Here is a 21,969-nt window from a genome sequence, read left to right on the forward strand (position 1 = left end):
TACCGGGAGCACCACAGCTGCCTTGGCTAAGTACAAGAATTCAGAGACCAAGCATTAAAAACTGCATCTCCTCCAAAACAAAACGTCCAAGCTGACCTTTTTCCCACTTCCCACAGCATCTCTTGCCTAGTGCTTGAGCAGAAGCAGCGGCTTGGGAGCTCACATCATTTCCAGGGACTTTCCCCCAGAGAGGGCAGGCCGGAAAGACACAGGGAAGGAGGCTCAGACTGAGATCAGACCCACAGGACTTCTGGTTCGAGGTGTGGAAACATGCTGCAAGAAACACAGTGTTCACATGGGGGGGGGAAACCCCACTAAATTAATCCCATGCTGCTTTGAGATGATGAGACGATGGTAGATGACATCTACTCAGGAGCACTGGAATAGTGTATCTGCTTTAATTGTGATATTTTAATTATTTTTTTCCCCCAAAATTGTTTTTTTTCTTAAAAAAAAGAAAAAAAAGGAACATTAAACAGAAAGTACAACTGGTTACTGTACAAAGGGCGATAATGCAAAGCCCGGGTGGAGCTTTTGGAGAAGGACTTGAGGTTAAGCAGGCTGAAGGCATTTGAAGGACACATGCCCAGCACTGGCACGCGAAGAGGAGGTGGGGGGTGAACTGGATTTCTGACCAAGAACAAATCAATGCAGCCGTCACCCCACAGGTCCCTGAAATGTGCCAGCCGTGCTTTGGTAGGTCTCAGGGAAACACTGTGGATGAGCTGAGCATGGCGTTAAGTTCAGGCTGCCAATGTTAAGCTGGGTATTATAGGGAGTACCTGAGGTAGACAAAAAAACAAGGGGAGGGTTTCCCCCCCAAAAAAGCTGGAATTACTCGGGGATGTCCGTGAAATACAGGAGGCTCGAGCTCCTGTCCTCATCTTGGGGCACCTGGACCTTGCTAGGACAGAGAAAGCCAAGGCTGGGGGTAAAACCCCAGAAGAAAGCCATGCCCGTGCCATGTGCCCGCTCCAGTGCGTAGCACGGGCACAGAAAAAATGTCTCTTGTGGAAAGAGAATGTAGTGTGTACTGATGGAACCCTCACTATGCTATGTTAAGTTGCATAGGAAACCCCTTAAAGCCCCTGAGGAGAAATTAAGGTGCAATTTTACTTCTTCTGGGGTCCAGCAAGAGTGACTGTCTCTGCGGATGTGATTTTTGGGAAGAGGAAAGGAATCACAGAGGTTGGAAGGGACCTCGTGATCTCAACAGGTCCAATCCCCCTGCCAAAGCAGGATCACCCAGACTAAATCACAGAAATCCAAGCAGGGTTTGAATCTCTTCAGAGAAGGAGACTCCACACCCCCTGGGCAGCCTGTCCCAGGGCTCCCTCACTGGGTAAAAGTTCTTCTGCATGTTGGTGTGGAACTTCTATGCTCCAATTTGCAGCCATTGCCCCTTGTCCTGTCTGCACAGACCACTGAAAAGGGGCTGGCCATTTCCCCCTGCATCCCATACTTCAGATATTGATAAACATTAATAAGGTCCCCCCTTAGTCTTCTTTTCTCCAGGCTGAACAGCCCCAGCTGACTCAGCCTTTTGTCACAGGGGAGGTGCTCCAGGCCCTTAATCATCTTGCCAGCATGACCTGCCAGGTGCCTTTCCCCTTCTTTTTATTTGGATTAACCTGAAAGAAAAACCCCTCCTGTAACAACTAACCCTCCTGTGGTAGCAGCGTTTCGCCACAAGGAGACTTTGCACTGAAAATAACCTTTCCGCACAAAAATAGTTCCTTTCCACACAAAACACTTGAAATCTGGGGAGGGGAAGGGGGACGGGAGGTTTGTTGGAAAGATTTGGCTAGAAAAAAAACGGGGCAAAAACTACAGGCGCTTGACACTGCAAAGATTTAGCTCGATGGCATCAGGTTTACAGCAAGGACTATTTACAAGTTAAGCTGGGCTTTAGGAGCCTTGATGAGCCCCACCTGAAGCCCTCTGATGTTAGGAGCAACAAGTGTTATGTCGCGTAGCATGTCTGGACCATCTCAAGTGAGCTCAGACTTTGCATTTTCTCTTTTCACTCCTTTTATATATTTTTTTGGGGGGGGAGAGGGGTAAAGGGATAGATGGATGCCAAAAATACCCTCCCCTTTTCTAGCCTCCTGCCCAGAGCTGGAGCATCTGGAGATGAGGAGGTGGAGCCGATGCTGCCAGGGCAGGGTAAGCTGCTCTCATCATCCTCCTGGTTTATTGCAGAATCACAAAGTTGGAAAAGACCTTTAAGATCATTGAGTCCAACTATTCCTGTCCTGTGCTGACCCATATCTCTAAGTACCTCATCTACCCATCTGTTAAACACACCCAGGGGTGGGGACTCAGCCCCCTCCCTGGGCAGCCTGTGCCAGGCCCTGACAACTCTTTCAGGGAAGAACTTTTCCCTCATATCTGAGCTGACCCTGCTCTGGTGCAGCTTAGTGCTATTTCCCCTTGTCCCACTTCCTGTCCCCTGGCTGAAGAGACCATCACCCACCTCTCTGCACCCTCCTGTCAGGTCAGTGTAGATGGGGATAAGGTCTCCTCTCAGCCTCCTCTTCTCCAGGCTGAACACCCCCAGCTCCCTCAGCTGCTCCTCAGAGGATTTGCCTTCTAGCCCCTTCCCCAGCCTGGCTGCCCTTCTCTGGACGTGCTCCAGGATCTCCATGTCCTTCTTATGGTGAGGGCCCCAAACCTGAATCCAGCACTCGAGGTGTGGCCCCACCAATGCCAAGCACAGGGATCCTGAGGAGATCTCCACCGAACCCCAATCCTTTGGCTTCTTTCAGAAACGCCCTTCCAAAATAAAAATCTCCCTGGGAAGGGATGAAGTGCAAGGCGCAGCAGCCACTTCTCCCCATTATAAAAAAATGGAACCCACCCACCGGTGAGCATCCCCCCTGTCCTCGAATGAGGAAACACGCCTTTGCAGAGACACGGAAAGAAAATAATCATCAAGACAGGAACACAGGGCCGGGGAAACAAAAAAAAAAGCAGCTCCCTCCTTTTTGGTGTAAGATGCTTGTTAGGCTGAGGACACCCCAAGTTCATCCAGCGCTTTACAATCACACCTGGGAGTCTGCCCAAAAAGCCTGACTGTGGCAGCAGGTGAGGGAATTTACTGTGCTTCCTCTTAAAAGACATTATGAACCCAACTCATGTTCATCTCTACACCCAGCAATTTAAAAGCAGTTTCTACAATATAAAAAAAATAAAAAAACCCAGCTAGTTTTGCCCCCAAATTGGTTACAACCTTTACTGCTCGTTACAAAAATTAGACTTTTATTTGTAAATGCCTACAAAAAAAAGCACGACCTCTTTTGTGATCCCACCCCCTCTAAAGTTTGGGGAGGGGGGTGGTGTCTCTTCAGTAAGAAATAGTTAAACTGGTATCGATGTCGTATGAAAAGCTGTGCCCCTCTGGATGCCCCGACCATCAAGGAGGGATGTCTCCTGCTGATTTCTAGTCCTGATGGAGAACTTGCAAACTTTGGCTTCTTAAAACCAACATCTGCTTCTTTCAAGAGTCAACAGCTTTAAAAAAAAGGGAGAGAGGGAAGCACAGGGGGAGGGGAAAAAAAAACCCCACCCCAGATGGAGAAAAACATTGTCCCAGGAGTTAGATGGCAAAATCCTCGTGGTCTTGAGGGCTGAAGGCAGCTGCCCGCAGCATGTCCAAGGAGTTGACGAGGATCAGGGTGCCAGTGAGATGCTTCCAACGTTTGGTGATGGGGTTCTTCATCTTGTCCAGCCCGGTGTGTAGCTCCTGGATCACGTCACGGTAGCTGTCGCCCATCTGGCTGCTCCAGGTGAGAAGAAAATCGTACGCTGGCTTCCACATGGCCTTAGAGGGCAGAGGGGAGGGGAGATCAGAGCTGAGCTTGACAGCCAGCAAGCCAAACAATGCCACTGCCAACAGCCCCACCACCATTCCAGAACAAGTGCATTCCCAGGGAAAAACACCCCCAATTTTCCCCAGTGTACCCAAATCCCTTGTCTTCCCCAAAGATGCTCCAGAAGAACATGCTCTGGAGGTATCTGCAACCTCAGGGGACCCATGGAGACCAAGACCCATCTGTTCTCACCTCGCTGTCCACTGTTCCTGTCTTGTCCCGGTGCGGGGCCTCATAAGCATCCATCTGCTGCTTGGAGACCTTGGCGAGCTTCTCCGCGAGCTCCCTCCAGCGCTGGGCCACCTCCACGGCTGTGGTCAGCAGCACGAAGTCCTGGATAAGCCGGACGACCAGCCCCTGGCAGTCCATTTTCAGCAGAGCCTGGAGGACGGTGGTAAAAACCAAAGGGGAAAGTCAAGGCAGGTGACCCAGGGGACCGTGCAGGGAATCGCCCCCTCAAGAAGCCATCCCAAAAACCCTCCCACCCTCTTTCTAGCAACAGCTGGTGAAATTAGGCCACCATGTTCGACTGGGGAGTAATCCCATTAATTGCACTAAGCACCCTACCCCTGTTAATGAAGCTTGCAGGCCGGCCTGGCCAATGCAGCCGTATTTTCCAGGCAACCCCTCAAGATGCTCAGGAGCCACCATAAGCAGGTTAAAGCACCCCAGGGGGTGAGAAGAACAGATGCCCTTAACCAAGGGAACTAATCCAGCACGGTCCTGTGCAGCTTGTCTCCCTGAGCCTGGAAGAGCATCATCCAGCCAGAATATTTTGGGATGAGATCTGGATGTGAGCCTTGGGAGGAGATGGGCTGGGGTGAGACCTGGGCGAATGACCATCGCTTGGCTTGGGATGTTCTCGATTCTCCCACAGCCCCCTCACCTTCCTGTGCCAGATCAAAGCCCACCTCTTTCTCTGGTGTTTATGGACCTAAAGGGTGGGTTTTTCTGCAAATGGTTTTGAAGAAGAAGAACTGCAGCAGTCACAGCTTTAAAGGTAGCAATAATTTAGGAAAAATAACTTTAAAAGGGACAGAGCAGGGCTGGCTCCTGTCTTTAGGTGCCAAAACACATTAACATCTGCTCCAAGTGGAAAGCAAGCTGCAATGGGGGAAAACCCCACAGTCCAAGTGCCCTCTTGTTTTCCTACATCTGGATCCAGAGTCATGGCACCAGGAGATTCAGGCTGGTGGTTCCAGGGTGGAGGAACACCAAGGGGTCAGGTTTTAACCAGGAGGTTCCCCACTTCAAACCAGGCAAACCCCAGCTCGGGGATGAAAGGGACAGCTTCCTAAGAGATGCACCAGCGAGCACCATGCTGGCACACGTGTCCCCATGGGGAGCATCACCCACAGCACGGAGCTGGCTATTACACAAGTCACAGTCTGTCCACACGCGGCCAGACCTTGCCTGCTGTGGGTCCTGACATCCTCTCCTGGGACAGGGGTCTGGGCAGACCCCAGCTTGCTTGACTCCTGAGCAGGAGGAGGGTTAAACCCTCACACAGGCGGTTTCACAGGGACAATGGAGGGGATGATGGGAACATCTGAAACCACTCCAGCAATCTGCAAAGCAAACGCGTGCTGATTTCTTCCCTTATCTGTCTCCAGCTTAAAGCTGGGCTCCAATCTCATTACAGCTACAGACCAGTGCTTGCTTGCTCCTCTAGCGCTTACACTGGTTTCCTGAGCCAGGAGAGAAGCAATAAACCCTCTTGTCAAGAGGGCAAGGGAAATACATTTAAAAGAGCACTGATTTATTTTCTTTTTCTTTTTTTTTTAAGGGTGTTGAGCAGTATTTACATCTACCACCCCATGCCATTGGCCCTCCCCTCCAGCAACCCAGCCTTGCCTCCCAGCCCCTAGGTCCATCACGCTCTCCTCTGCGGCCAGAGGACTTGGACAGTCCTAAGGAAGAGCAGATTTCACATCCCTGATATTTCATATCCCAGATATTTCCCCATCCCCGACATTATTTCCCATCCCCCATATTTTGCATCCCTGATATTTCATATACCTGTTATCTCCCATCCCCGATATTTTGTATCCCTGATATCTCCCATCCCTGATATTATTTCCCATCCTCGATATTATCTCCCAAGGCAAGCTAAACAAGCTGCTCTCATCTCTTGCCAGAGACCAAGCAGGTCTGAGGCAGGAGAGGAGGCCGGTGGGAATAAATGGTGCTGCGGGGGTTCAGAAGAACATAGCTGCAGGAGGCAGATTCTCCTGTTCCTTCTGCTGCTCCAAGGAAACAAGATAACAGCACCAAGTAAGGCAGCTGGGAGGCCATGCCACCCAGAACTGTATAATCACACACACACACACACCAGCTTTGGAAAAGATGGATTGCAGCCCACAGCATGTTAACTCTGGAACCTACTGACAGCCGGGGGCAGGAAGGACATATGACCACTGAGGTCAGAGCTGAGGGGGGAATATTAATGGTAACAGCAATGCCTGGTTTTGTTTTTTTGGCCTGGGGACAACTCAGTCCCTCTGTCACAGAGGACGTGGAACACATGCAGGCACAAGGAAGCCCCGTCTGCCCATCTGGGATTAGCAGGGCTCAGAACGGACTTAATCCCCCAGCAGGCACATCTAGGATTACGCTATGATTTCTTTCCATCCTTCTTCATCGCCCTGGATGAGCCTCCCCAGGTAGCTGCATACAGCCACCACGTCTCCATCCCTCTATACCCAGGCACGAGGTGTGACGGGGCTGTGTCTCACCAGCACGCACCGAAGTGTTTCTTAACCTCGGAGCAGCTGCCAGCCGGCTACACCAGACAGGTGAGGAAGAGGAGGCGGTTTGATATTCAAATCCCAGTTCAAAGAGGCACAGAAGTGCCTCTACTTAAAAGGCACCCAGGGGAGGCTGAATTTGCATCCCAGCTCTGAAAAGCAGCATCCCGCATCCCATAACCTGACAACATAATCCAGCATCTGGAAGAAAACAAGCCAAGCTAAAGGGAAGAGGTGGTCCCTGAAGGCCTCCTGTGGATGCACAGCCACACATGCCCATCACTGAAACCATCAGTCCACTCACAAGTCCACGAGCCTCCAGCCCTGACCCCAACACGTGCTCCAGAGGAGCCATCTGAGCAGGGGGAGGTGTGTGTGTGGGGTGCATCCTGCTTCTTCCCAACCTTCAGCCAAACTGGAAGGAGTAACATCCTTTTTCCCCTGCCCCAGAAGCAGAAAACATCTCCAAGTTTGCCTGTGCCCACCAAGCATGGTGCAAGATCCACAAGGAAGCCGTTACAGAAGTGGAATTTTAAAGTGAATAATAATTATTACTTTCTTTTAAAAAATACTATTTAAATCAGACCCCCCAGGGGTCCAAGCACTACCACGCATTAGTCACCCCCCAAAAGGTCTGTAGGGTGTCTGGCAGGAGAAGTGGAGATGCGGTTAACAAGATATTTAGTGTCCCACCAACCATGCAGGTGTGTGTGCTGGTGCAGGGATGCAACCCAAGCACAATGGGCACGGTGATGTGCCCGGGGTGGCACTATGCTGCAGCTCACGTCTAAGACCCCCTCTAACACAGGGGGAAAGGTCCTGCATCCCCAAGGGGACAGAGAGACCTGTGAGGTGAGAGGCTCCTGCCTCCATACTCCCTGCCAGGACACAGGTCAGGTTTTTAGCCTGAACAAGTTGGCTTGGTCCAAGTGCTCCAAAAAATAACGCTCACAGCTTCTAGCTGTCAACCCTGCCAAAATCACAAGTCACACAGAAAGCACCACGCTACGTGCTCACAATCATGAATACCTTGGGGTCTTTCTGTACCTAACATATGCAGGAGCGGTTCTGTGGGGCCACAGTGCCAGGCTGGGTGTCTGGCCCTTAAGGCATCGTTCCTGGAATGAATGACACCACGTGCCATCAGCCACGCCCCCAGGTTTCACCAGTGGAACCCCAGGTGGCTTTATTTTATTGGTTCTGAACACAGGGGTCTGTGACTGCTGCGCTGGGGGAGGCAAGGAAGATTTTATTAAGAAAAATTAAGGGTGGGTTGTCTTCTACTGCCTTCTACTGAAGCAGCTAGACCACTGAGTGGCATTGGTGGCACTTGCTTGACAGGGTGAGGGGGGAGACTTTCCAGTGTTGTGCATGAAAAGACTTCACTGGAAGCAACTCCTGCCTGTGCTGCAAAGAACATGGCTACGCAAGGAAGACAAGCCACATCCTCCAGAAAACATCCCCACCAACTTCAGCGTGGTTCTCTAGGGGAGCAATGCCCAAGATCTATACATGTTCCCATGAAGATGTGGGCAGGAGCTGGCTTTTTCCAGAGGAAAAAGTTCAGCAGAGGGACCACTATTAGCCAGCAGATTGCTTTGGGATGGAGAAGTGAGAGGTGCCTGACGTGAGCAACCTTGGGCTGGCACACTCCAGGTGCGCCAGCACAAGGTCCAAGTGATGGACACCCTGCTCTGCAGGACATCAAGGACCACTCGAGCCCATTAGCAGCTCTTTGGGCTCTCTGCACGCCCAGGAGAATAACTATCTTCTGGTAGGAGAAAGGCAGTGTGTGGATGCTGCAGAAAGAACGATAGAAACTAATGGGGGACACACACACACACATGACATGACACCAAACCCCCAGCATCATCCTCTGTATGATCTTTAGAAGTGGCCTGGAGAAGAAAAAGCTCACAGTTTCCACAGCTCTCTGCTGACATGCCCAGCAGCATCCCCAGAAGACCCATGTTTTTCCCAGCAGCAGCATCTGTTGGAAAGGATGATAAACGCGAGGCTCTAGAAAAACACAGCACTGAAAACCCCAAGAGACCAAAGCCACGTCACATCACAGGTCCAACTCCCAGGTCTCAAGGACCAGGTAGTAGAACACGGCCAAGAACCAGTGGCCCACCTGCAATGAGGTCTCTTCTTGCATCTCTGCCCAGGTTTGGTTTTAGCAAAGATATCTGCATGCCGCTGACTTGCAATGGGGAGAGAGGAGGGAAGGGAGAGGGAGGTTTCTGCTCCTGGTGTGACGACTAACTTCTGAGCAATGTTCCCCCAGTTACCTTCACCCACCGCTGCTAATGCTAGATTAGAAAAAATAATAATTAAGTGTAGATAAATTAACTAGCCATCATGACCAGGCTTCTTCCACACTTAGCTGCTGGTGCACGGCTCTGCCCTGGAGATTTTGTGTACTCGAACGCTGAAGTCAGATAAGCCTGCTTACTGCATCTCTTCTCCTAGTCCCTCTGAGATGAGACAATCAACTTCAAGATGAAACAGCCAGATGAGAGCTTAACCCAACCGGTTCTTCTTGCCAGCAGACTCCAGAAAGCAAGCCCATTTGTTAGAAATAAAAATCAGATTTCAGCACAATAAGATACATTACTGGTCAGCTGTCATCCCCTGAAACATCTATTTTATTTTTTTCTTCTTTTAAAAAGGCTCAATCTAATTTCTCTGCAAGCTAAGGAGGATTTGACAGCACCAATGGAGTTTAGAAGCAGCATCCACCGGGAAGGGAGCTCATCCTTTGTCCACAGGCTCAGACTCACAAAGAGCAGGAAACAGAGCCAAGGCTCAGGATTAGCCTCCAGTCAAACACAGAGAATAAAACTTGCCCCAGGACTCTGCGCTCCAGGCAGCCCTCGGGGAAACTATGTTTTTCTGCAACCTACAGTTCAAGTTAGGTGCCTTATCTTTCCTCTCATCTCCCTACTGAGGTATGGCATGGATTTTCCATGACCTACAGTCTGTCTGGGATCCCTGGAGACAAAGGGAATGGGTAAAAGAACTGCTTACAGGTTAACAAAGCAATACAGCAAACACATGAAATCCTCAGAAGCATCCAATCAGAGGACCCCAGGTTTCATCCCATCACTCCCCAGGCTAACAATTGAAGGAGAACACTCTCCCTTGGGAGAACCAGAGGACCAAGCGCCACCCCTGCCCACCACGGTGGGTATTTTTCCTTCCTGGGACCATCCAGGAAGGAAAAATACCTGGGGGACAATGGGCAGAGGAACCCCATCAACAAAAGCAGTGCTGATGGCATGACCAACGTGCACCAAAAGCCAGAGCTAAAACATTAACCCAAGGGCCACAAAGTGGTACCCGGGCACAGGGAACTCGCCGCCAAATATTTCCATGAGCAACAAAAGGATCCATAGTCTCTGTAACGTCTTACACCTTACGCTCCATCCTCAAATTTCCTTTTCTTATTAAAGGGAGTTTAAGAACTGGAAACACTTTGTTCAGCACCAGACCTCTTCACCCTGGCTGCCTGCTCCTGACTCGGTTTCACATGCTGCTGCCTGTGCCCATCACGGCCCAGAGATGCTCTCGCCGTTCCTTAACTCAATTGGCATTTTAAACCATATGATTGGCTGTAACTGGGTTATCGTGCTTCTGTGGGAGAGACTGCTAAGAGGTGAGAGCTGCAAATCTCTTCCAGATACTTCATCCCCTATTTTCTTTGGCTTGCTTCCCGTGACACCCTAGAAATTATCACAGAGATGATTTCTCAAAAGAGGAATCTCATCCCAGGGAGACTTGAAGGATGGAGCAAAACATAACCTGGTGTTATTATAAGGGAATTTGAGGTTTTCATGCAGGCAAAGGTGTAGCATCATTCTTCAGCACAGCTGTAAAACCCCTCTCCAGCATGCTCTGACACACCCAGCGATATGCAAGAGGGTGACCTGAGAGGTGGCTCACCTACCAGTCTCTGTACAGGGAAAGCTTTTGCATTTCTTGCCACCTTTTCCTTTTCCAGTTTTCCAATCATAGAATCATCACCTGGCTTGGAAGAGACCCTTTAGATCATAGAGTCCAACCACAGCCTAACCCTGCCTAGTCCACCTCTAGACCACGTCCTCAAGCACATCTACATGCCTTTTAAATCCCTCCGGGGATGGTGACTCCACCACTTCCCTGGGCAGCCTGTTCCAATGCCTGACAACCCTTTCAGTAAAGAAATTCTTCCTGATATCTCACCTAAATCTCCCCTGGTGCAATTTTAAGCAATTCAGTATTGCCTCCCATGATGCACACTTTGACACCAGGGCTGAGGAGACCAGCAGCCCTTGGGTAACTCCTCGAAGCATGCACCCAGCAACAAGGACCAGCTGAGTGCAGTGAAAACAAGATCACCTTGATCTTGAAGGGCTTCACACCAGCGACCTTCCAAAGCAAGCCTGTTGGCTGCCCTCCCATGTCTACCTACAGTATGCCAGCATATCCCTCATTTATGGCCACGATGGCATTAAACTAGGAGGCCACCAACTCATACAACTGCAGGGCTGAGCTGCACACCCAGCTGTGCTGAGCAGCCTGCAGAAGACCTTCAAGATGGACTTCATTTCCTACAGACCAAATTCGGAAACTTCCACCTCCCGTTCACCTTTAATCATGCCACTCGGCAAGGAATTAAGACACACACCCATACCCTGCCCTGCCCTTGTCAGACCTCAGGCAGACTCACCGTCATGAGCTCCTTCTGGAAAGATTTCCTCTCCTTGTTCTCAGTGTTGTTGCAATCTTCCTTCAGCTTCTCCAAGACAGAGGCCACTCGCTCTGGCTCGCTGTCCAACTCCGCTCGGCAGAAAAACGTGAGCGGCAAGTTCAAGTAGCCCAGCGCATCGGCGAAGGACCGCCAGCTGCTGAGGTTCTCCATGAGCAGAGTCCTCACAGAAGCATAGATGTAGGTCAAGAACTTGCAGGGCCTCAGGATCTGCTCGAGCAACAAGCTGGTGGTGAGATCTGGCCCAGAGAAGTAGCTGGACTTGACCTTCCCAACCACCAGCACATTTTTGGTGTGCACAAGGCCTATTTTTCCCTGGTAGTAACCAATATACCACTCCTTGGTCCACAGCTGCCCTTTTAACCTGATCTTCTCCTCACTGAGGAGGGCAATGATATCTCCCTTCTTGTACTCCAGCAAATAGTGGTTCTTACTTTGCCTCACCACTGTCTTAAGCAGTTTGCCGTACTTCAAGCTCAAGACTGGCCGGTCCTGAAAAACTGGATACTTGGTGGTGGCAGCCAGAGGTGAAAGGATGATTTTTCCAACCTCATTCTTCTTGAGGAACCGCCTCTGCCCTGTGAGTTTGATGGCACTTTTTGGAGGTGGCTGCGGTGTCTGGACGCAGAATTGGGTCAAAATTGCATCCTTGTCATCCTTGACCTGTATCCTCAGCGTGAAGTCCGAGAGCTCATTGGGGTCGTGGGACGCAATGGGGAAGATAAGGCGGCTGACTTTGCCCAGCTTCATCTGGAAGCCCCGCACAATTTTGGCTTGCTCGCTAGCTTTCACCTCATAGTTGGTCATGTTGGAGAACATGCAGAGCTTGAGGTCCTGAGGCCGGGACAGAGCAAACTGATGCTTACCCCAAAGCTGGAGGGCAACGGAGGCCGGGCCATGGGACTGTCTTGTGACCTCGTTCACCAGGAGAGTCTTGGGCGCGCAGTCGTGCCCGAACATTGCCACCACTGTTTTAAAGGAAGGGTGAATGTGTTTTGGGCCGTAGACACCAACCGTGATCTTCTTGCTGATGTAATCCCAAACGGTGTAAGGGTAGAGGATGTTCTGCCCCTGGGCTACAGCTGCAATGTACATGCAAGGCTCCAGGTTCTCCAGGTGCACCTGGATTGTGTCCCCATATGAATAGCTCAGCTGCATCGGCGTGTAGGGCCCCTCCTTCATGTCGCTCCGCAGGCACTGCAGTCCTACCAAACTCTTGCTCATGATGTCATTCTTGACCTCTGCTGACACTTTCATCTCCAGAATGATAAAGGTTTTCACCTCCATATTACTGAGCTTGATCTGCAGGACCGGACTGATGGTGCTGCACTTGTCACTGTTCAGCTCCAGTGGTGGATCCAGCATCGCTTTCATGGAGATCTGCTGCGTTTCCCCAGGGCACACGTGGCCCTCGGGCACATGGATGCTGATGTTGGTGTCTGGAAGCTGAACAGCTCCACCAGAGCTATCCAGCTTGCAGACAATGTTGGTCTCCACCGGTTGCGTCTGACCCCAGCCAGGATTTTGACCGAGCAAATCCAAGTCATGGCAAGACCGAGCCAGCTTCCTGTGGTTCAGCCACGCTGTCCTAAAATCTTCCCGGCTCTGGAACTCCTCAGGGGTGGGAGACTTCAAACCGCTGAAGAAACCTGATGATGCTGGAGCATCTGACTTGGCCTGAAGAACGGAGAGTTCAGACAAACTGTAGGAACGTTTGCTTCTGAAGAAGGGATTGTCCCTTCTCACAGGCTGTTCCAGATCCAATCTGTTTGTGGACGGAAACTCGTCAAAAATGTTCCCCAGGCTGCTATTAGCTGCCAAACTGGAAACAGCTGAAGTAGGAGCCCCTGTGTCAAAGAGCAGCAAGTCAACAGCAACGTTGGAGTCGGACTCTTTGTCTGAGCTGGGCACTGTTTGCAAATTCCCATTCAGAAACGGGTTTGTCTGGACTCCGTTCAGGAAGGGGTTGTTACTGTAGGTTTTCACAGAGTTTCTTTTCATGTCAGTCCATTCTCCAAGCAGGTCTAACTCTTTGACCCCCTCGTCAGGGCTCTCCAGTAGATTGTCTATCATCCCACTGTCCGTTAAGGAAGAGTTGCGGTGGTTTACAGGCTGGACATAGGAGGAAGGGATGTAACCCATTTCTGTGGTGTTGTGAGCATACCACCACTCGCCGCCCGACGTGTCCAAGACGTAAAGGTGGTCCCCCTTGGAGAACTTCAAAGTGGTGAAATTGGTCGGGCAGTAATCTTTGATTGCTATTACTTCCTTCGCGTTTCCAAAGGACATGGGATTGTCAACCAGCAAGGCACTAGGAGAAGGCACTGCAAAGCCAAGAAGAAAACAGCTCTGTAAGCAATCCACAGGTCACAGCTTACCCATGATCATTTATTTCAGGTCAGCAATCCACGCTACTTTAAGCAGGGCAAGTAAAGCAGTTCTACAGCTTCCCATAGCCAAAGGTATTTCCCCTATCCCTCAAACAAATTTTAAGCAGAACCCCCTCTGCTACTTGCAATAAATTCACATTCCTCTGCCCCACAGGGCTCATGATCTAAAGGGATGGTCATCGACACTGCTGGGAAGAGATGTGGGAGCTGTGACAAGAGAAGTAGCAACAAGAAGATGAGCTGGAGGGCGTTTTGAGAGTTGCTTCTTATCAGCTCTGCTTTTCACCCTGAGTGCTGGGATCTAAACTTCTACAGCCATGTGCTAGAACAGCCAGCACCCCCTCAAATGTTCACATTTAACGTAACAGAAGGTAGTTTCAGGGGGTGTTTGTGTGTGTCTCAAAAGATTGCTATGTGGGAAGAGCCATCATCCTACCAATTTACCCAGCGGTCTCAAGGTCTTTGGCCACCAGCTCTTCTGCTCTGCCACTGCACTCTCCATGCAAATAGTTACCTGTGCTGCTGCCGGTGACTGCCACCTCTTCAAAGATTACATGATACCCCAAGGTAATGTAAACCTAAGATAGCTTTTGGCACAGGGTAAAAGCACTCTGGCTGTGCCCTAACCCTGTCCAGCACATGTAAAACTTGTTTCAGTGTAAGAAACAACTACAGGCACAACATACTCCTACTTCTTCAGGTTGCACCAGCCAAAACAACCAGCACCTCACTCCTTTTGCATACCACCTATGTTAAAAAAGCTCCCTGACACAAGTCAACTCCAGTTCTAAAGGAGGTTGTGCTATCTGAACCCTCATATCCAACATCCCTTTTCATCAGTTGTGCCAGATGGAAGTCGTTTTGCCAGGGGATCCTGAACAAAACAGCTGGGTCGGGCCTCACTGTATTATTGGGTTTACTCTCACTTTTAGGAGCTATTTCTGTAAAAAGCACTAGAAACAAGGTGCAGATGACGTTATCTCAACATTCAAGTGTGTGTTATCTCGCCAGACAGCTCTCAGAAAACACGGAGTGATGGATTATCACCGATACGGAGCTGTAAGAGAACTAGGGCAGCGCCTGATTCAACAGGCTCCAGAGCTCTCCAGAGGGAAAAGGGGGATTTAAGGAACATGGGAAGCTCCTACCATCCTGGAGATGAAGGGACGGATGGCAGATCAAACTGTGCATCCCCATCAACACAAGCTGCAGGCTGGCAGCAAGTCTCTGACATGGGAATTACGAGGCAAGGGAAGACACAGGAAAGCCTTTAAATTTATGCCAGGGATCAAATATTAAGAAAGGAAGGGTTCATACACACCCTCAACCACTCATCATTAACCCACTTCCTCTGCCAGCAGATGTGCAAAGTCGTGAGGACATTTATTCAGCGTAAAACTATATATAAACCCTGCACTGAAAATATTTTACCACCCTGCTAGGAAGCTGCTGTTAACTCAGCCCTGGAGCCATCTGAGGGATGGGGCATTTTTGGTCTCCCCATCCCTTTGGATCAGCTGGGCAAAGTGGCTGTCCTCGTATTCCCCTGTCCCCATCCTTCACCCCAATCCCCTGAGCTGTGCAAGCAGCCAGCACAGCAGGAGGGTTAACAGGGAAGTGAGGAAAACAGCAATCCCCTCGGAGAATGAGAGCATCTCCTGTTTTTGCATTAAAAACAATCTAATTTGCAATGAGAGTGTTTGATGTTCAGGGTCTCTTCTCTCTATGCCTGCAAAAGCAATCAGTTTTGTGCATGTTTATTTTTAAAAGCCCCCAGTACATGCTACCTTCTACCTGGAATTATTTCTTGGGATCCATTTCTGCCCAGGGAACAGTAATTCCCCTCTCACCTGAATGCGGCTTTCATGTTTTTACAGCTGAAAAAAGTGATGAAAGGAAGAAAGAAAAAGATTATTCAAGCAACCTGCAAGCGCCCAGCTCCAGGGAAGGGGAAACCAAACCCTTTACCTCACCTCTCTTGGCTGCTGGATCTCTTCGTGCCAGATCCCTGCCTGTCCTTGCACCTTGGATGCGCTCATCAGTGCTCGCTGTTCTTCCCCATCAGCTGCCTTCTGCTAATTATTAACCACCCCCCCCTCCTGGACCCCAGGGGCGAGAGGATGCACCCGAATAGAGGAGAGGGCATCATCCCCGCCCATCTCACCGCACCTTTGACATCGCAGAGGCTGGTCTCAGCAAAGCCCTCGCTGAGGTCGATGAGTGTCCCTTCCGACTTGCACCGCGGCAGGCCGCCCGAGTTGGCCGCCCGGATCCTCTGTGCCGCCATCCCTGGCCCGCCAACCCCACCGGTCCCGGGGGGCACTAGGCAGCCATGGTCTCTTCGGGAGCAAAGCCAGCTACGGGGACCCTGGTGTCACCTTGGGGAACCAGCCTAGGAGAGAGAAATCAGCACGTTAGCAAAGGCTCCTGGTCCCACCATCGCACTCATGCACCTATGATGCTCACTGACCCTGTGGCACTGATTGAATTGTCATGACAGAGCACCTGGGTGTTCCCAATAAGCACGGCGCTGCTTACAAATCACCAAGGGGAGCAAAGACAGCCTGGTCTCGCATTATGCTAGTGCTGGCCACCACCCTATACAAAGCATCCCTCTTGCCTTTAAGAGTTATTTGGGGACACGTTGCTCCCAGGCTCATAAACTGGTCCTTTTCTCCTTTTCAGAAGAGCTTTCAGGATGTTTGCATGTTGCCATAACACAGGTTTCTAAACCTGCCAAGCACTCAGATGCTGCAGGAGTGTAGGGCAACTCCTACAGCTCAGATGCTGTAGGAGTGTAGTACGTATGGAGGGCCCACGGGACCAGGGTTTCTGCATGTTCAACTGGGTCATCAACATCTCCCAGCACAGCACTGGGATGTCCCAGGATGGGGACTGGCTCTTCCCAAACTGGTCCCTGCATCTCTCCCCTTGCCCAGCCAACTGGGAAGGAATCCGGCAGAAAAATCCCATCTTCTACCAATGTCCCAGCTTCACTTGAGCTGCTGCACAAAGACAGCACAGGGATGGTAACAGGGAGGGCAGAAGAGTTCCCAAAAGGAAAAAATAAAAAATAAAAGGTGGTTTGTTTTTTGTTTCCTTTGCCCCCAGCCAGAAACACTTGCAAAACCACTTCCAGAAACCCTGGGGAAGAGCAGCTACATCAACACACCGGAGCCAAGAGAAAAACTAACCCACTGCCCGCAGAACACGATGGCACTTTGGCTGCCAGTGTAGCAGCTGATGCAAGCACAGGTAAGACCTCCTCTGCTGTCACCCATGTCCCTCTGGAGCCTGGAGGCTGGCCAGCAAGGCCAGAAGCACACAGGAGAGCAGGCAAGCCCCAGCATCTCTCCATAAGCTGAAGGCAAGGCAGAGCCTGAGCCGCGCTTAGCTCCTCCATGTTTGCATCAGGGAGCAGGTATGTGGTCCAAGGTACCAGGCATCATCCCTGCCATCCAGCATCCCTACATCCTGCTCCCTACATACCTGCCACAAGCCTCCAACCCGGCAACAAATCACCCACCCACAGCTCTTAAAAATAAACTCCCATGCAATTAGAAGTTATATCTACCCCCCACCCCCACTCGAGCTTAGCACCCCAGAGGGCTTTTCACCCACTCTGAGTGCTGTTTCTCCCTTCTCCCTTTCCCATGCAATCCCCCCACCCCCACCTTGAAAAATCAGATCAAACAGAAAATAATCCCTCCAAACCCAAATTCCTTTGGTGAAAACACAGACCTGATGATGGAGAGGTGAAGAAGACAATCGCTGACTGCTCTGGCCGCAGCCGGCTGTTATTAAACCTTGGCTGGCACGGCAAGGAGGAGCAGCAAGCCCTGAAGGATTCGGTGCCCTTTTCTGGAATGCAGCAAGAGGAAATTTGCAAGGGAGAGCCTGAGCAGGAGATACTCCAGGCTGCTTGAAATGCTTCCCAAGCCATCCCCAGGGCCAGCAATGCCAGGAATGCGGTTCACTGGAAGGGATGCATCAGGCTGCAGCCAGAAAAGGGAAGGGAGAACTTGCACACCCCGACACTTTTGCCTTTGAGAAGAGCGGTGTTTGGGGTCCTGCTGGGAGCACTCCAAGGGGAGAGGGGCTTGGCAGGTGTTAAATACAGAGAAACCAGGCTTTGAGTCAACACTGGGCTTACCCAAGTCAGGATAAGGAAAAGCAGCCAGGAAAAGCACTAAGCAGTAATGGGGAAGGGAAGAAAGATGCTCTCTTGTTAGCTAGCATGGCTCACAGCTGGTCCAGCTCACACCTCTGCAAAGCACCACAACAGGCAGGGTGCTGTTTCCCATCAACATAGGGCACTGCTTGGGTTCTCATGTCTTCAAGACCGTGCAAAGACCCCCAAACCCTTACTGCCTCCCCCTGAACAGACCCTAGATAGGCTCTTGTAAGGGTTTTTTTTATAACCCCTCCCTAAATTAAAGCCCTTCACGGCTACACAGGCAAAAAACCAGCGCTCAGCACAAGGTGCACAGCATCATCCTTACAGGAAGCAGCCAGATTTCCCAACAATTTCAGCGACGCCTGCACACAATCCTGTTAAAAACCAAACCCGCTTTGACAGCCCAAAGGTCACCCCTGCTTGGTGAACACCGCCTAGAGCAAGAAGCAAACTGGGAACATGTAGGTGATTTTTCCTCCCACCCCACATGATTCGAAGCACAAACCACAAATATATTTTTAAACACCAGTCTGTCACCAAGTTATTTCTTTCCTATCAATCACTACAGCCATGCATGGACACCTCTCACAGCTGTGGGGATGCTCCCCCGTATGGGAAGCTTTATCCCACGACAGATGTGGTCGTGCAGAGAAACAGCTGGGAAAAAAATAATCCCCCCCCTCCCACATGCACCCTGGAGCTTCAAAAGGTGGCAAGAACATACATCAAAACAAGTGGATAGGAAAAGGTATTTCCTCTCCCAAAAGCAGCATCTCAGCTGCATCTCGGTCCCTTGGGTGTGTAGCAAGGCTCTCGCGCAGGAAAGGATGGGGGTGAGTGCCCCCCACGCCTGGACTTGGAGCTGCCTGTCCCAGAGGATGGACCCAAGGTGTTTCTGGTTGCAGAGGCAGAACAGAACAGCAGCAAACCCTCAAACTTGGGCTACATGAGAATAAAAGGGGCCAGTTTGGAACAGGGTTGGGGGAGACAAAGGTGGATGGAGCAAGATTTGTTTAGAGATCACTTCTGTAGCCACGGCTGAGACAATGGTCAGCAAACTCCCCTGAAAGGACTTTAAAAATAGACCGGGATTAAATATAGACTAGGAAAAACCCAGCCCCATCTGTTTACCCAGAGCCATAAACAGCAGCAAAATGAACGGGGAGGGGAAGGAAGCTGGTGAGCAACCAGAGCTTGCCTGGTGTGAGCGAGGAAGGCGACCACATCTCAGCCTGCAAACCAGCTCAGAGGCACCCGCACTCACTTTTCACACCGGGTGTTTTTTCCTTCCTCCCACGAGCGAAAGCCAATGCCAGGAGGTAAAATCTAACCATGCAAGCCAGGAGGACCTGCTACGTCCTTCCCCCACCCCAAGTAATCCAACAGGCAGCTTTGAAGGCAGCAGCTGCCCAGGTCAGGGTTCTGTGGTGGTAGAACTACAGTTCTATACCCCATGGTACCAGCCACATCACAGAATCACAAGGTTGAAAAAGACCTTTAAGATCATCAAGTGCAACCATTCCCGTCCTAAGCTAAGCCGTATCCCTAAGTACCTCATCTACCCATCTTTTAAACACATCCAGGGATGGTGACTCAATCCCCTCCCTGGGCAGCCTGTGCCAGGCCCTGACAGCTCTTTCATGGAATTTTTTTTCCTAACATCTAATACAAACCTGACCTGGTGCAGCTTCTTGCCATTTCCCCTTGTCTTGTCACCTGGCTGAAGAGACCATCTCCCACCTCACTACAACCTCCTTTCAGGTAGTTGTAGGCAGTGATAAAGTCTCCCCTCAGCCTCCTCTTCTCCAGGCTGAACACCCCCAGCTCCCTCAGCTGCTCCTCATATGATTTGTCCTCCAGCCCCTTCCCCAGCCTGGTTGCCCTTCTCTGGACTCACTCCAGGACCTCCATGTCCTTCTTGTAGTGGGAATCACTATACTCTCCAAAAATCCACAAGGGGCTTTGCTGAGGGTTGGGCAAAGCATTAGGGAAGCCCTGTTGAGCACAGTTCCACGGCTGCCAGGCTTCTCTCCGGACACCCTTTGCTTCTACGTGTATCGAGACAGCAGCTGTATTTCCTCCCCTCCCCATCCTTTGGGATTCTGCTCCTTGGGGGACATCATGGGACATGAATCCTGTGAGTCAACATGTAAGGGTGATGGGCTGTCAGAGCTGGCATCAGCATGGGCTTGCAGAGCAGAACCACCAGGCATGGAGCAGCAGCATGTCCAGGGAGGGTCTAGGGTGGATGACAGGGTAGCACCTATTAAGCAAACACCCTTTTTGCTGCAGCGCTTGAACATGCAGCGTTCGGCTTGTTTCCAACAGCAGCATTTCCCAGTGTGCAGCAGCACAGAAAGGGTTAAAAACAACTTCTGCAAACTCTCTGGCACAGATTAGGCCGGAAACCGAACCACAGGCTTTCTCCTCCCAGCCCTGCAAACCCAGGGACCCTCCCATCCCTCCTCAGAGATCCCCCAGCACAGGGTCCACGGTGGTACAGAGAGGGGGATGCTGGCAGGAAAGCCCCATCCTGCCCAACACCACCCATCACAGCAAGGTACAGGATAGGATTACAGTAGGGACCCACCTCTGCCCAGACACTCAGAGCTATAAATCAAAGACGGAGCTTAGGCATCTGGCCATGCTCAACAGGGTTAGGGGAGAAAAGCAGTCCCATGAAAAATACTGACAGCACAAGCCCTGTGTTTGTGAGCAAAGAAACACCATAGAAAATGTGAGAATACCTAACAGGCCAAACCTGGATCTGCTGCTTGCTGAGGGGAGGTCTTCTCCAGCAGGCATAGGCCAGCGTATGTGGGAGAGGACCCCTCCAAAAGCCTCAATGATGGAAAACCCCTGACTGCCAAGAATTTGGGCTGATAAGACCCAGGAGGGCTGACAGAACAGGGCTGGGCAGTACCAAGCACCATCAGGGCTGGAGATAGAGCCAAGTCCCTCCACAAGCAGCCAAAGGAAGGGCAGTGGTACCTGCTGCTGCCAGAAAAAGGAGGGAGGAAGTTATTTACAGAGAGAGTGGTGAGGGGCTGGAATGGGCTGCCCAGAGAGTGGGTGGGTGCCCCATCCTTGGAGGTGTTCAAGGCCAGGTTGGATGGGGCCCTGGGCAACCCTGTGTAGATCCAGGCCTGGAGGTTGGTGGCCCTGCTTGTGGCAGGGGGTTGGAGCTCTGTGATCCTTGGGGTCCCTTCCAACACAGACCAGTCGATGATTCTATGACCCAACGCACATCCCTTCCTGTCCCAGAGCTCAGCCAAGCCAGAAACTACAGGGTCCATCCACACCACCACACACGTGTTCATCAGAAGCACCAGGAACAGGAGACAACGTGACACAAGACTGGTCAACCTTGCAATAACCACCATAACTGCACAGCTGTTGTCCTCAGGTAAAGGATAAAAAAGCTCATCAAGCCCTAAGACTGTGCTGGAAGTTCAGGGGAAATCTTCTGCCTACCTTTGACCACAAACTGAAAGGCCGGAAGAGAAGAGTGAGCTTCTAATCAATCATCCTCTTCCCATGCCAAAACAAAGACCAACTTCAGGCACGTGCTGCTAATGGTTTTTAATTTGCCTTTTCCTTCTCCAAAGTCAAGCTCCCCAGGCTCTCTGACAAACAGAGAAGTGTTTTTGGAGGTTTCTTTTAAAAACAGTTGGATTTGCTTAAATGTGAGTGAATTTAACTCCTTCTAGCTAGAAATTCATTTCCCAGAACCACAGCACTGCCCACAGAGCGCATTCATCCCACACAATTAACTGAAAATACCAGTTTTATTGGTCACAAAACCTTAAGTACCTCAAGACCATGGAAGCAGGAACAGAAGAGATCCCTCTGGAAACCCAGGGGACTCCCCAACCCTGAAGGCGTTGATGACCACTCAGGGTGTGCCAGCAGACATGCTGAGAACACCAACATAAACCAGATTCTGTCACTGCAAGGCCATTTTGGGCCTCTCTCCTGGCTAAAATCGCAAAGTTCTAGCAAAGGGTCTCATTTCACAGAATCACAGAGCATT

At 50.9% G+C, this 21,969-nt stretch overlaps 1 protein-coding gene across 1 annotated transcript; it reads right to left on the reverse strand.

Annotated features, from left to right (window-relative positions):
* Nucleotides 1–3,024: 3,024 nt before the first annotated feature.
* On the reverse strand, nucleotides 3,025–16,046 carry SH3BP4 (SH3 domain binding protein 4; the record flags this gene model as incomplete). The annotated part of the gene is made up of 4 exons (XM_084264490.1): nucleotides 3,025–3,823; nucleotides 4,065–4,253; nucleotides 11,331–13,693; nucleotides 15,929–16,046. 4 exons carry the CDS (start codon nucleotides 16,044–16,046, stop codon nucleotides 3,599–3,601), a joined length of 2,895 nt encoding a protein of 964 aa, XP_084120616.1. The 3' UTR covers nucleotides 3,025–3,598.
* Nucleotides 16,047–21,969: the final 5,923 nt, after the last annotated feature.

Source organism: Gallinula chloropus (assembly GCF_964237585.1).
Source record: "Gallinula chloropus genome assembly, chromosome: 5".
Classification (NCBI taxonomy): Eukaryota; Metazoa; Chordata; class Aves; order Gruiformes; family Rallidae; genus Gallinula; species Gallinula chloropus.